Source organism: Saccostrea echinata, unplaced genomic scaffold (assembly GCF_033153115.1).
Source record: "Saccostrea echinata isolate AGI-Se365-2 ecotype Australia unplaced genomic scaffold, CSIRO_AGI_Sech_v1 ptg000030l, whole genome shotgun sequence".
Lineage (NCBI taxonomy): Eukaryota > Metazoa > Mollusca > Bivalvia > Ostreida > Ostreidae > Saccostrea > Saccostrea echinata.
In genome coordinates, this window is record NW_026889779.1 from 20,763,421 (window position 1) to 20,778,893 (window position 15,473).

Below are 15,473 nucleotides of genomic sequence, written 5' to 3' on the forward strand. Positions count from 1 at the left end.
TTACGCATTCATAATTCTTGATTTTGGCTAATAGTGTGCTTACTTCAGTGAAATTCTTTTTTATTTTGTCAAGGAAATTTTTTCGATCCCCCCCCCAACTGTCTCTTTCTCTCTCATTGGATTCCTGGCCATAATTTTAGCTAGTACGAAATGTCCTCGAACGAGCTATTTTATATCTCATTAACCGGATGTAAACAGTATAATCCATCAAACTCTCGTTATTGCTGTTTTGCTAGTTGCTTATTAATTATTAACTTCCTTTGACGTTTCATTACGTGAAGTTTTACCAATGGCGCATTTGCGATTGGAATTAATAACACTTTACTCAGTCGTATGCGTGGTATTTGCAGTACCCCCAAAGTGTGAGTACAGCTCTGATCTGAGATCAGAATAACTGAAAGTCGGAAAAATATTGGGTGACACGAAACGCCGAAATGTCGGGTTTCTGCCGAAATGTAAGTAGAATGCGCCGAAATGACTAATGAAATACTGCAATGTCTGTGGATATCAATTGATACGGATACTAATACCCCAAAAACATAAACTTTTTGAGGTCAATCCTTACCCCTAGGGTTTTAGAGCCCATTTTATCGTAAATATTGGAGGAAGTCAGCCGCCATTGACGGGTTTCATAGTATACCGTATACCACGCCCGATTGTTTTTTTAAAATCCGCTTTGTAATATGTCAGTCTCGTATTACGTTTTTATTTAAATTTTGCACTATATATTATATACCTTATTTCTTTTTTAAAAAAAATAATAATTAACGAGGATGTTGGTCATCAGGATAATTTAAATATTAGAATATTAGCTAAGGAAAAAAACAACAACATATAATTAAGTATTAAAACTAATAATAATAGAAAAATTTATAACATAAGTTTCTTATTAAAAAATTTTGACTTAATATTAGAAAAAAAATTTACTTTTAGATTATCAAATACTTTTAGATTATCAAACATTGGGATAGTTAGCCGTTTTAAATAGACTTTAAAAAGAAAAGTCTGATTACGTTGCCCAGTTCTTGCCACGTGGAGGCCACCCCAAATAAGAGTCATAATTTTGAATTTGAAAAATAAATTTAAAAAAAAGAAAGAAAGAAAGAAAATGGAAAATTAACCTCTAAAGAAAAGCCAAACAAACATATTTTGGATATCATATGGGGGAAAATAAAAATATTGTTATTTTCCACTTAAACATTTAATCTTTTTAGAAATGAATGAGAAAAATAAAGAAAATTTGTTAAAATGAGTTGGAATAGATGGAATTAGAGCTTTAAAAAAATATGGAAGTTATAAAGAAATACATACACAAAGAACACCAAAACTTAGCAAAATGCATAAAGCTAGGTTATTTGGTCAATAGCATTTTAAAAAAGAATGAACTAAACAATAGCACATAATATGTACATTAAAACTTAATTAAAAGCAAAGAAAACCACAGGAATTACTAATAATACCAAGGATGAGATTGTATTTGGAGAACTGTTCTTAATTATTGTCTCAAACACAATACTTTTTTATTTTTATTTTTCCAAAATGTTTTAAATTATGGCTCTAGATAAAGGAGGCCTCCACGTGGCTAGAGCTGGACATATGGAAACTGTGAATAATTCATTGCCAAAAAATTCTTATTTTCCTTATGACTGACGTCCTTACTAAATTAGTATATAACTTTGTTTTATAATGCTATTATTCAGTATTTAATTCAAATTAAATGATTTTCATTTACTCAATTTGTATGCTTCTTTAATATTTAATTAAAACTGGGATAAATTTGATAAACATGCAATCTTCTTGTTGCATGTATAACATAACTGTAAAATAACTCAATTTATTTGTTTTGACATTCATATTTTATTCATTGTTTGTAAAATGAGGAAAGGATCTATTAAGTTGAAAGATTTACTTGTATCCAATCCTTTGAAGTGAATTTCAATAATTCATTGATGTTCAAATCAATTTATAATGATAATTCCAATTAATTTATTTTTAAATCACTTTCTTTTATTCTTGCATAATTGTGATATAAGGAAGTGAAAATAATTAATGAGAATTTAGGAATTAGTTTATTTACTAGATGTAGAAATACTGTAAGTTAAACAATGTAAGATCAGTGAATTGGAATTCAGATTCAAATTACTAGGTCAGGTGTATATCACATCTACATGATCTATACAAATTATACCATGTGTGAACCAAACAGGTGTTTAAACAATAGGTCTGGAGTTGATTATACCACCATGCCCAGGTGTCAGCAAGTGTATACACAAGATGCTTCCCTGTGTGTAATTGAAGATGCCTGCATGTGACTTGTATCAGGTTCACTAATGATGTTTAATGAAAGAGGCACAACATATACAATAAAGGCAAATGGCAGAAGATTTATAAGATTAAACTAAATTCAATATGTAAACATATGTATTTATATAGTTAAAAGCATTTTTAAGAAACCAAAACATGAATCAGATGACATTTACTATATTACAGTGTTTCCCTTTGTTTTGTTAAATTAATTAATTCACATCATTAATATATTATTATTATTTATTTATTGCTTAAGACATACATCTTATCGCATTTCAACATATAATACAAAATATTACAAAATGTTAAGTTCAATTGCTACCAGCATGAAACATGAATAACTTATTGCACAAATTGTGTCTAACAAATTAATGTACACACCATATGAGAGACAATTTTATTTTATTACTTAAGGTGATTGAAACTGTGATAAATTTCCAAATTCTCAAAAAATTCATTAAGTACTTGATCCATCTGCATGAAGTTGATAAACATGCAATCTTCTTGTTCAAATTAATATATATTGCTTGTATGATATAACTGTTATGACAATCATATTTTATACACTGCTTGTATAATGAGGAAAGGATCTTTTAAGTTTAAATAACTTGCATTCTATCCTTTTCAAGATTTATTTAATTAAATAAATACAATTAAATTATGATCTTTATAAAAGAAACATTATTGAGAGTCCTATAAATTAGTCATGTGGTACACCAGAAGACCCATATATCGATCATTTCTTCTTTGTATGTAATAAATATCAACATGCTAGAGAGGAACTATTTAGAAACCTACTGTGTCTTATTAAACCAAACACTAAATTGAATATTATTGATTGTCACCTACTTCTGTGGGGAGATGAGTCACAAAATGTTGAAATCAATAAATATATTTTTCAATCTGAACAAAAATTTTTAAGAGATTCTGGCAGATTTAATTAATTATTACAGCCTTACACTAAAACTCTAGTTAGTTATATATTTATCATGTAATTAATGTATATAGATCTTGACAGTTGTAGACATTTATGGTGAGAACCTCGTAAGTTGTTAGAACTTGTGTTCAAACCATTTGTATATTATTTATACAATAAAATATGTTCAAACCATTAATACAAAGAAAAAAATTAAATAAAAAACACAAACAAACAGAAAACAAAATCCCCAGTTTCCAAACATTGTTTACGATATAAATTTATCAATTGTACATCAATAATATTCCATTGATATTCACCCCTTATCAAAATGAAATCCATTTAATTACCATTTAAAAGACATTTCTTTTCTGACCATTTTAAAACCATTCGGGAGCCATTTTATATCATCAACAGTTTCAAGAATTCTCAACAGAAAGGATTATCATTTAAAAACCATTTTTCATTTTATTTCCATTCAAACCTCATTTAACATCCATTCAAACTCCATTTTTTTGGGCCTTATAACATGCAAATTAACCATTCCAAAACCATTTATGCAAATGAGAAGAAAAATGAAAAATAAATGGTTTTTGTTTTAACCATTTAATATCCATTTTAAAAACATTTTTACAATAATTGAAAAATGAAAAAAGCTGGGTTCTCAATATCCACAGAATAAGCGCTTTGAAAATCCATCTTCTTGGTAGTAGAGTCAGTCATGAAACAAAGGTCAAATGTTTTATTTTTTCACAAACTTTGTTTTGCATTCCTAGAAATTTTGATGGATTAATCTCCTAATTCGATTTGAATAATGGTAGTCTGCATCTTTGACAATTTACAGTTTCCATGTTCATTTTGGTGTTCCATATGCAAGCAGTACATATTCTAAAAATAAACAAAATGCATAATGAGAAAAGAACAGAAAACTGTTTTGTCAAATTTTTTTCACTACTGCAGCTGATCGTTACTCCTGTAGCATAAATCTAATAACTTTTACGAGGTCTGTATTCATGAACAATATAAGTATACATGTACAAGTACTGCCCTGCCTGTATATTCACTATTTCATCAGAAACAAATGATTTAATAGGTTGAACAGATTGCAGAAGAAATTTAACCATTTACCTGAGAAAAGTGAGCAAGAAAATAGTTAATAATTGAAGTTTATAAGAATTTACAATAGTGTCCCTCGATCAGTCTAAGTTTTAACTAGATTGGTTTATAAATTAATTATTGCATCAATATGATCAGTGGACACTCCTAATGTACATGTTTTCTTTAGAAAAAGCATTTTTGTGTTGTTGACATTAATAAAAATATGTGAATATATATACTTACTTCTCAAAAAGAATACCCTTTCAGTGATGGTAAATGTGTTGTTTTTCTTCTCCACCACTCCCCAAATATTAGAAACATTAAAACTGTCAGATAATCATTCTCCAAGAAGTTACGTTATCTTATAATTCTGCTTTGATCATCAATGTACAGTTTTTTCAGCATCAAAAATACTAAAAACCCCAATCTTCCTTGAAGAATAATTCAGCCATCTAAGCTCCATCACTACCAGCTAGGTCGAAGTGCTTTTGTCCAATGTTTAAAATAACTGAGAAAGGCGGTCACCACAGAGCTGGGGAGGAAATCTGATAGCCTCTGGCCCATTATACAAACTTGGCACCTGGCATCAATTAACTGCTGACAAATCTTAAGGGTTAAGAATATGCCTAAAACTAACCATTTCTTCATTTTTCCATTTCTCAGAAAATAAATGGAAGAAAAATGGCAAGCTCAAGCAAGTTAGATCACCAAACTGGCATTTCTTTACCATTTACTCAAGTAAATGGAGAAAAAATGGTGAAGGTTTACCATTTAAAAAGCATTTTCTAACAAAAATGGTTTTGAAATGGTTCTGAAAAAATGGTTTTGGAAAATTGAAAGATAGAGAAATGTAGGAAAAATGTTTTTAAAATGAAAAATGGCTAGAAAATGCTGAATGAATGGAGATAAAATGGAAAAATGCCATTTCTTTTTGCTATGGGACAATAATTTATAATTGATAATTATGTTTTTAAATCATTTATTCTTTTATTCTTGAAAAAATAAATGTTTTTCCTCATAAATAATGATAATTGTATAATGACTGAAACATTTATAACATATCTGTAATTTATAAGACAAAAAAAACAAAAAAACAAAAAAAAAAAAAAAAAAAAAAAAAAAAAATCGGGCGTGGTATACGGTATACTATGAAACCCGTCAATGGCGGCTGACTTCCTCCAATATTTACGATAAATGGGCTCTAAAACCTTAGGGGTAAGGATTGACCTCAAAAAGTTTATGTTTTTGGGGTATTAGTATCCGTATCAATTGATATCCACAGTCATTGCAGTATTTCATTAGTCATTTCGGCGCATTCTACTTACATTTCGGCAGAAACCCGACATTTCGGCGTTTCGATGCACCGCTGAAAGTCGTCATTTTTTCTCAATTTAAAAAAAAACGGGACTGGGAAATGTGGGAGGGTGATCTAAAACTTTTCTGTACATTTCATAATATATGCAGTGCATATATTTATTTTTTTTTTAAGATATGATATTAAGGTCAAGATCTAGTAAATGAAGAGTGCCTACAGATTTCTCAAATTTTAATCCGAGATTCCTCTGACTCTAACCCCTGCTTTTTTATTTTGACATGTGCAGATGTGCACATGTCAAAATAAAAAAGCAGGGGTTAGAGTCAGAGGAATCTCGGATTACTCAAATTTGAGAAACGAATTCCTTTAATAATCTTTTACAATCATAGCTTAATAAATTAAGGTGTATCGGAACATATTTTTTAGATAAACTCAATGGACAAACATATTTTAAACTGCCCTTTTCAATGAAAAATGAAGAAAATCGGGTGTAAAAATAAGAGTTTTCTCCATCTCAGACATAGGAAATATATCTATATTGCCTGCAGACTCTCAGATAACAATTATTCATATCTTCTTGACCTCTACTTTAAAATAATATTAAACTGAATATAGGTATCGGGGTTCCTTTTTACATGGTTTCAAATTGAATTCCATGAAATGCGTCATTTTCTACATAATCCTGTTATAGCTGTAAAGTACGGGAAAAAATTAAGTTTAAATCAATTATGACGTCATAATGGATATAGTACCAAAAACACAGTCAAACTCATTTACTAGATCTTGACCTTAAATAAAGCGCAGGGGTTCACAATTTTATCAATAAAGTCAATAGAAATCACTCGATTGACAGGCCTGTAGCAACGGTTTCAAAAGTTATCTGACAAGCAAAAACAATTGCTATTGACCAGGTCCAGTACAATCAGTACATTTAGCTATGTAGCTATAATTAACTACCATAGCTTTATTTACCTATCTCAGGAGCTTTATTTAGCTATTTCCATAGGCGCTTGGGTCAAGGATAATGTAAATGGATAATGTAATCCAACTGTATGCTAGAAAGAAACACAGTTGGGATATGTCATTCTTAAAACGTGCATAATATCAAATTTCTGTGACAGTCTAGAGTATATCAAGCAGAAAGATTTACAAAAAACTCAAAATTACCACTGTGCACTTAAAAAAATGTTACGAATATAGTTCGAATTTCCTCGACAATACATTATGTAGAAAATATACATTATCCTTGACCCAAGCGCCTATGGCTATTTCAAGGCAACTTTTCACAATTTTGCTTTTTAGGTCACCTGAGTCACTCAGGTGACCTATTGCTATCCGTTTTTGTCCGTCAGTGTGTGTTTTGCGTTGTGTGTTAACATTTGAACATTTTTAGCTTCTTCTCTGAAACCACTGAACCAGTTTCAATCAAATTTGGCACATAGCATCTATGGGTGAAGGGGAACAAAAATTATGAATTTCATGGTCCCTGCCCCCCTTGGGCCTGAGGGATGGGGCTAAAACCACCAAAATAATGCAATCTTTAAAAATCTTCTTCTTTACTCCTGGACATCAAGCAGTCAAACTGTTGGCATGATTGTAATAAGCATTGAGCCCTCTACCAAAATTTATGGCCCCAGGGTCAGGGGTTCTGGTGCTAAGGTGGGGCTATATAGATCATATGGTGAAAGTGCATTATTTCTTTGAAAATCTTCTTCTCTGCACCTGGGTATTAAATAAAGTAACTAAGTACATAGTTATGAAGAGCAAGAGTGCCCCTTCCAAAATTATGAAATTCATGGCCCCAGGATCAGGGGTTCTGGTGTTAGGGTGGGGCTCTATTGATTATATAGAGAAAATGCATGAATTCTTTGAAAATCTTTTTCTCTGCTCCTGGGTATTAAATAAAGTAACTAAGTACATAGTTATGATGAGCAAGAGCACCTCTTCCAAATTTGTGAATTTCATGGCCCCAGGGTCAGGGGTTCAGGTGTTAGTGCGGGGCTCTATTGATTATATAGTGAAAATGCATTAATTCTTTGAAAATCTTCTTCTCTGCTCCTGGATATTAGATAAACTTACTAAGTACATAGTTTATAATTATGATGAGCAAGAGTGCCTTATCCAAAATTGAGAATTTCATGGCCCAAGGGTCAGGGTTCAGGTGTTAGGGTGGGACTCTATTGACTATATAGTAAAAATGCATTAATTCTTTGAAAATCTTCTTCTCTGCTCCTGGATATTAGATAAACTTACTAAGTACATAGTTTAAATGATGAGCAAGAGTGTCTTCCAAAATTGAGAATTTCATGGCCCAAGGGTCAGGGTTCAGGTGTTAGGGTGGGGCTCTATTGACTATATAGTGAAAATGCATTAATTCTTTGAAAATCTTCTTCTCTGCTCCTGGATATTAGATAAACTTACTAAGTACAAAGTTATGATGAGCATGAGTGCCTCTTCCAAAATTGTGAATTTCATGGCCCCAGGGTCAGGGATTCAGGTGTTAGGGCGAGGCTCTATTGATTATATAGTGAAAATGCATTAATTCTTTGAAAATCTTCTTCTCTGTTCCTGGATATTAGATAAACTTACTAAGTACAAAGTTATGATGAGCAAGAGTGCCTTATCCAAAATTATGAATTTTATGGCCCCAGGGTTCAGGTGTTAGGGCGGGACTCTATTGATTATATAGTAAAATTGCATTAATTCTTCTTTGAAAATCTTCTTCTGTGCTCCTGGATATTAAATAAACTAAGTACATAGTGATGATGAGTTATGATGAGAATGGTTGCATCTTCCAAAATTGGGAATTTCATGGCCCCTGGGTCAAGAGTTCTGGTGCTAGGGCAGGGCTCTATTGAGTCTATGTATAGGGAAAATGCATAAATTCTTTCAAAATTTTCTTCTCTGCTCCTGGGCATTATTCAAACAAAGGAAGTGCATGGTTATGATAAGGAAGAATGCCTCTTCCAAAATTGTGAAATTCCTGGCCCCTGGGTCAGGGGTTCTGGTGAAGAAGAGAGGGGGGGGGGGGTGAAAATCTTCTTTGATTATATAGTGAAAATGTATAATTTCTTTCAAAATATTTTTTCTACTACTGGTTATAAAACAAAGAAACAAGTGTATAGTTATGATGAGCAAGGGCGTTTCTTTCAGAATTGTGAGTTCATGGCCCCTGGGTCAGATGTTCTGGTGTAAGGGTGGGGCTTTATTTATTTAATATTAAATATAGTGAAAATGCATTTCTTCGAAAATCTTCTATGCTTCTGGGCATATTTGATGCAAACAGAGTAGAAGTTTTAATATGCAAATGTATTTTTACCAGAATTTTGAACACCTGGACCATTTAGTCAAGTGTTCTGGTCCTGGCCAGGGCTCTATTAAATTGTATTCTGCTGAGCAAAGTTATTCCTCTTTGCCATTCACCTTTGATAATTAATCACTGTAAACAATGTATTTGAAAGGTTAATAGAATATATGAGTATTATGCAAGAATATTTATTGTATAATACAAAAAGTACTTTCATAGTTTTAATGATCAGGTAGACTTGGAAGTAATAGATGAATAAAAATGAGACAAAAATAACTTATCTTTTTAAGTTTCTTCAAAGGCCAAGAGAGGCCAATGTGAGAAGTAATAATATGGGGTTATAAAATAGACATTTTGTTAAGTAGTCTGCATGGTAGTAGTGATAAATGGGGGACAGATACTAGACCAATTATTTTGTTGATGCTAATCATACTATTTTTCTTGCTTTTGGGCAACAAAGCTACATTTACCAGTTTATGGATCCTCTTAGTTGTTGTATTGTACTCAGGTGACTGTTCAGGCGCTTAGGCCTTTTATTATTTTAAAAAGACAAAAAGTCGCAAGTAAATGTCTACTAAAGCAGAGATAGTTTAAACATTGCTGTGTTTGAACAATTTTGAGGAAAATATGTATTTCCATTGTTTGAGTAGCTAACCAGCTGTACACCACCTTGTATGCGATGAGGCATCGATAAGTATCACACTTGTGCTCATGTTAACCAAAACTGGTTTTCTTTGTTATTTTACTCAAGAAGTAACTGTTAGCAGGGACCTATATACTGTAAGTATATCTGCTGTTAGGTCACAAATTAACTGTTGTATATAATCCCCAAAACATTTAGAACTTTGATCGCAATTGCGCAGAAAAAGACATCTCCAAGAGGGATTTTTTCATGAATTGTTTTCAGTTGAGTTCAAAGTTGAAAATTATCACTGCATCAAAGTGCAATTTTCTGTACTATCTGGGAAAAATGCTAATTTAAGAAATAAGCTTGATTTAGTAGCTAAATAAAGCTAGTTTAGGTAGGTATAAATAAAGCTATTTAGGTAATTCAAGCTACATAGCTTAATCTAGTGATTGTACCAGACCTGCTGACTTATTGAGAAAATTGTGAACTCCTGTGAATAAAGTTAGAATATTAATATTTGGGAGGGAAAAATACAATAACAAGATCCAGTACTTACATTCACAACATTTAGCTATGTAGCTTGAATTACCTTCATAAATTTATTAACCTACTTGAAGTAGCTTTATAAAGCTATTAATTCATACTTATGTCTTAAATTAGCATTTTTCAGAAGAAGAAGAAAAATCACACTCTGATCGATGCAGTAATAATTTTCAAATTTGAACTGATCTGAACACAATTCATGGAAAAAATCATTCTTTCAGCACAATTTTAATAAAAATTCTAAAAGTGTTAGGGGTATAACAACATGCAGTTGGTTTTTGACTAATCAGTCACCTCTTGAATGAAGCACATATGTAAATAAGATGACCAGATAACTGAAACCTGATATAACTATAACTGAGACCTGTGATTGATTGGTGATATTTCAGCCCAAACCATTACTTACAGATAAACAATGGAAAGGCATCTTATGAAAGCAGCAATATATAGGTTTATGTGTGCTCTGGGTTGCATGTTGCTTTTTAAAACTTGATTGTACAAATATAAGTAGTGACATACTTAATTGTTATTTGTTGTCTATTTTGAATAATATGCAAACTTAAAAAAAATTGCATTGAAATAGCCTAATTAAGCTTCTTCAGGTATCTGAATAAAGCTACATAGGTAATTCAAGATATGTAGCTATATGTAGTGATTGTACGGGGCCTGAACAATTTCCAGTGGCTCAGTAGATCAAGATGGAGGTTTGTGTAAATCAATAAACATGTTCTTCAATTTATTTTCTATGGATCTTTCTGTAATAAAAATATTTTGATACTGATTTATTCAATTTCGATAAACCTTGATTAATAACTACCAAATTGGAGGGTATTTTATTTTATTAAATATGTATGTTTATCAGCCATTAGACATGCATGTATACTCAACAGTAAAGATAGTTAACATCAACATGGTACTATTCTCATTTCTTTTCCATATTAGTTAAGTTTCTGGAAGATACAAAAATGTCAATGCAAATGAAGTGCTTGTTATAAAGGTTAAAATTTGCAATGTATTTATATGACAGTCCAGTCTTGACTGATAGACGTACGTTTGATATGTAATCATGGCATGGTAATGTGAATAGCTGTCCAGACTGATAAAAGTGCAATGAAAATTTGTAAATACTACTAATATATAAGGATGGGTATCGCCAAAAATTTTAATTTTGTATCATGATATTATCATACATCACAATTTTTTCCCAAAAATATCACGATAATATCATGATATTTTTACATATAATTTTTACCATGATTTTAAATGAATTTCCATGTTTTTTCCTAACAAATATAGTCTGAAAACATAACTTCACTTTTTTCATTTTTATTTATATACAAATAAAGCATGTTTGTATGCTGGGATGCCGTTGTTTTACAACATTTTTTACAATTCTTGTAATTCAAGAGTGAGAACAAAAAAAATTATTATTTCTGGAATTTATAATTACATAATGAATACCTGTATTTCAGTCTCTGTATCACGATACATATCGTGGAATTAAAAATCATGATATACTGGTATACCAGGGACCTCATACTAATGGGATTGGCAACTCTCGCAAGTCTCGCGATATCTCGTAAGTTGCGGGATTTCGTAAGTCAATTTTAATTAAATATATCTCTTTTGCTACCAAATATTTCAGAATAAAATCTTAATTTATCTATCAAAAAATTATTCAAGATTTGTTATTAGCACTGTTTTTACTCCTTATCTTAGAAGTAATTACGTTTATTTAAAAATCAGCGTGTGCCCCTGATCGGCTGTATTTCCGAGAAATCAACGATTTTTGGGGCTGTTTACTTAATATCATACATGCTTTAAAATTTATTAAATATCCATACCGATACACAAAGAGAACAGATTGCATTAATCAGAAAATAAGCCTTTTACTGGGAAAAAACGTAGTTTGAAAAAACTTGCAGTGTTGTGTGTGCCGTTTTGGGTGAATAAACATGGTGCTGAAGGAGTTGCCTATCCCATTAGTATATAGGTCCCTGGGTATACTGATAAATTCGCACATCCCTACTAATATATGAAACAATAATTATGGAAGTGTGTATAGCAGTTTTCAAGATTTCTGTACTTTTTCTTACTGTAGCCAAGAAATGTTCATGTTTTGAATTATAATTGACACTTGCACTAAAGGGAGATGCAAATAATTAGCATTTTTGAAACTGGGTCACATGACATTGATATTCCAGTTGCATTTCCCCAAAATATAAAATGGCTGAACTTGAAAAACTGGTGTGGGAAAAACTGATAGTGAAACTGGACAAAAGAAACCAAGGTGGCACAAATTGACCCTACTCCACCTGCCCCTGCCAGGCTTTGCCAAACTAAAAAAAATGTTATGAAACTATGTTGAATGTTTTAAAAAATATGGTCTAAAAAGTTACCATTAACTGTTGATTATAAAAATGTGATGTCGGTCTTATCATTTTGACTCTTAAAAAAAAAATTTTAAGTGCATCATTGAAAAATGTATTATGTGTAATATACTATCATGTTAAATATTGTAAATTTAATTAGATTTAATCATTGGTCTTGCTTGATTACAAATTACTGAAAGCTTTGTTAACTTACAGATTACATGGATATAAGATGTGGGGATACACTTACAATCAGCGGCCTTCCATCCATTCGTCTAGATCTGACCCGGTACAGCAAGTATAAAAATAATATGGACTGTACCCTCACAGTGAAAGCTGCTCCCACCTCCAGGACAAACACTACCACCAATAAACGGCTCATGCTTGTATTCAGAAAGTTAGATATCAAGGGCTCAAACCTTTTTGGTTGCAGTGATCAATTGTACATATATGATGGACCCTCTACTTCTTCATCTAAAGTCCCAGGTATAAGTGATTTCTATATGTACAATGTATATGATTGTGTTTTGCATTTAATATTTTTCATTCTGTTTTTTTAGGTCACCTGAGTAACAAGGGCTGTGTATTGAGCAAAAAAATTTGATGCAATATTTTATAATGCGATATCCAATATATTGGATTCTTTAACAAGTCTTAAAGTCTTAAAAAAATGTCTTATAAATCATTTAATGCATGAATTTTATAAAAACTAATTGTTTTATGACCCATTCCAAAAGTCTTGTCTCGATCACTATCTCCTTAATGTCAATGATTATATCATTATTGATCAATTTTAATTCAAAACAGTGAAAATATAACCTTTGGTGATTGAAATTCCCAACTTTTTCACAGCATTTATGAGAAAATCTGCCCGTCCTTTATGTATTGGAAGTTTTTTTTTCAATACGATACATTCTTAAATATCGATAAGTATCAATTTATCGATATATTGATACAGCCCTATGAGTCACTCAAGTGACCTTTTGCTATCTGTTTTCGTCTGTCGTCGTTTGTCGTCAATCGGTCGTAAACTTTTGAACATTTTTAGCTTCTTCTCTGGAACCACAGAACCAATTTTAGCATATAGCATCTATGGATGAAGGGGAGAAAAATTATGAAATTCATTATATAGTGAAAATGCATTAATTCTTTGAAAATCTTCACTGCTTCTGGGTATTAAGCCAATGAACTAAGTACATAGTTATGATGAGGAAGAGTGCCTCTTCCAAATTTGTCAATTTCATGGCCCCTGGGTCAGGAGTTCTGGTGTTAGGACGGAGCTCTTATGATAACATAGTGAAAATGCATTAATTCTTTGAAAATCTTCTCCTCTGTCTTGGGTATTAAGCCAATGAACGAAGTACATAGTTATGAGTGCCTCTTCCAAAATTCTGAATTTCATGGCCCCTGAGTCAGGGGTTCTGTGGGGGAGGGGGACTTATTTATTATATACTGAAAACAAATTAATGCTTTGAAAATCTTCTCCCCTGTCCCTTGGTATTAAGCAAACAATCTAAATACATAGTTATGATGAGAAAGGGTGCCTCTTCCAAAGTTGTGAATTTCATAGCCCCTTGGTCAGGGGTTCTTGTGCTTGGGTTGGGCTCTATTGATTAATTAGCAAAAATGCATTAATGCTTTGAAAATCTTCTCCTCTGCCCCTGCGTATTAAGCAAACAAACAAACTAAATGCAATAATATAAATTATAAGTAAATCAGGGTTTGACACTAAGGCACATCCGACCGACCCAATCTAGTAAATGAGTGGTCCGGTTGTGTAAAATGTTCGTGAACTAGACCGACTGGTCATGTGTATGAAATAAATGATAACCTTCATTTCAGTCCTTCAAATAAATATTCTAAAAAGTCTTTTTATTTTTTTTTTTTTTTAAATTGTTATTTGTCTGATAGTAAACATCACCCATCGCTCTGTAAAAGAAAGCTTCCCCTCATGACACAATTGCTATTTTTAGCCCGGCTGTAATAGACAAGTTGCAATGGGAACTAGCTTCGTTCAGTATTTAAAATTAGTATGAATTTATTGAATAATGTATTTTTTAATTCACAATATATTTATACTTAGGGTAATTATTTTTATGCTACGTTCATTGATTGTTCCTTAATTAAGGCTTATAATATTTGTGTGTCACGCTTAACCCAACTTTATGGCTAGCTACCTATGGAAGAGTCTGTCAAAATATATCTTAACAGGTGCAAGAAACGGTATCTTTATTGAAGTATGGTTTCGAAACTTTTTGTCCATTATAATTAGCAGTTTATAAAAAGTGAATTTTCAAGTTTGGTCAGGGCTAGTGATTTTATGGTCAGGGCTTGTAAAAATTATTGGAAGTAGCCCAACTGGTCTAGTACTCATAAAAGTTCATGTCAAACCCTGTGAATGTGCTTTTTCTTTGCTCATTGGTATCTAGGAGGCAAACAGAGTACACAAGCAAATGAGAGTTACTCTCATAGTTACTCCCCTTTGTTAGATGATCCTTGTATATAATTTAATTAACAGGTTATTTGATTCAGTGAGAATACAAGAAAGAATGTAATATATATAGAAAATTTAGATAAAAATGAATGTTTGGTTTAAATGAGCAAAGCATGCTCAAAGTCAGATTCTTGCCTGGAAGGCAATATAAAAGGTTGACATAAAGATTATTTATATACTTAGCAAAAGTTTCATCTCTATACAGTATGTTTACACCATGGTGATCTTGTGTGATGAGTTCTTGTCACTGGTAGTCATGGTTGACAGTTGTTTTATACTTTATCGAAGTGAACAAAGAATTCACAGAGTGCCAGGGTGACTTATTGTAATGAGTGACAAATGGCAAATAGACAAGTTGTATACCCAAGTCTGTGTTTACTGAATTGTAGCACTAGGCAAGCGACAAAAACATATCTGTATATATTTAATGCCTTGCACAATAGGCAAGTGTCAATTGTATTTGTATATTTTGCATTCATTATCATCCCTGTAA

At 31.7% G+C, this 15,473-nt stretch overlaps 1 protein-coding gene across 1 annotated transcript in view; it reads left to right on the forward strand.

Annotated features, from left to right (window-relative positions):
• The first annotated feature begins 231 nt into the window (after positions 1–231).
• Positions 232–15,473, forward strand: part of LOC133197506 (enteropeptidase-like) — a 31,694-nt gene continuing 16,452 nt past the window's right edge. The window contains exons 1-2 of the mRNA XM_061333581.1: positions 232–362; positions 12,703–12,972. Of these exons, the coding sequence (XP_061189565.1) occupies positions 290–362; positions 12,703–12,972 (343 nt within the window). The 5' untranslated portion in view covers positions 232–289. The remainder of the gene's footprint in view (positions 363–12,702; positions 12,973–15,473) is intronic.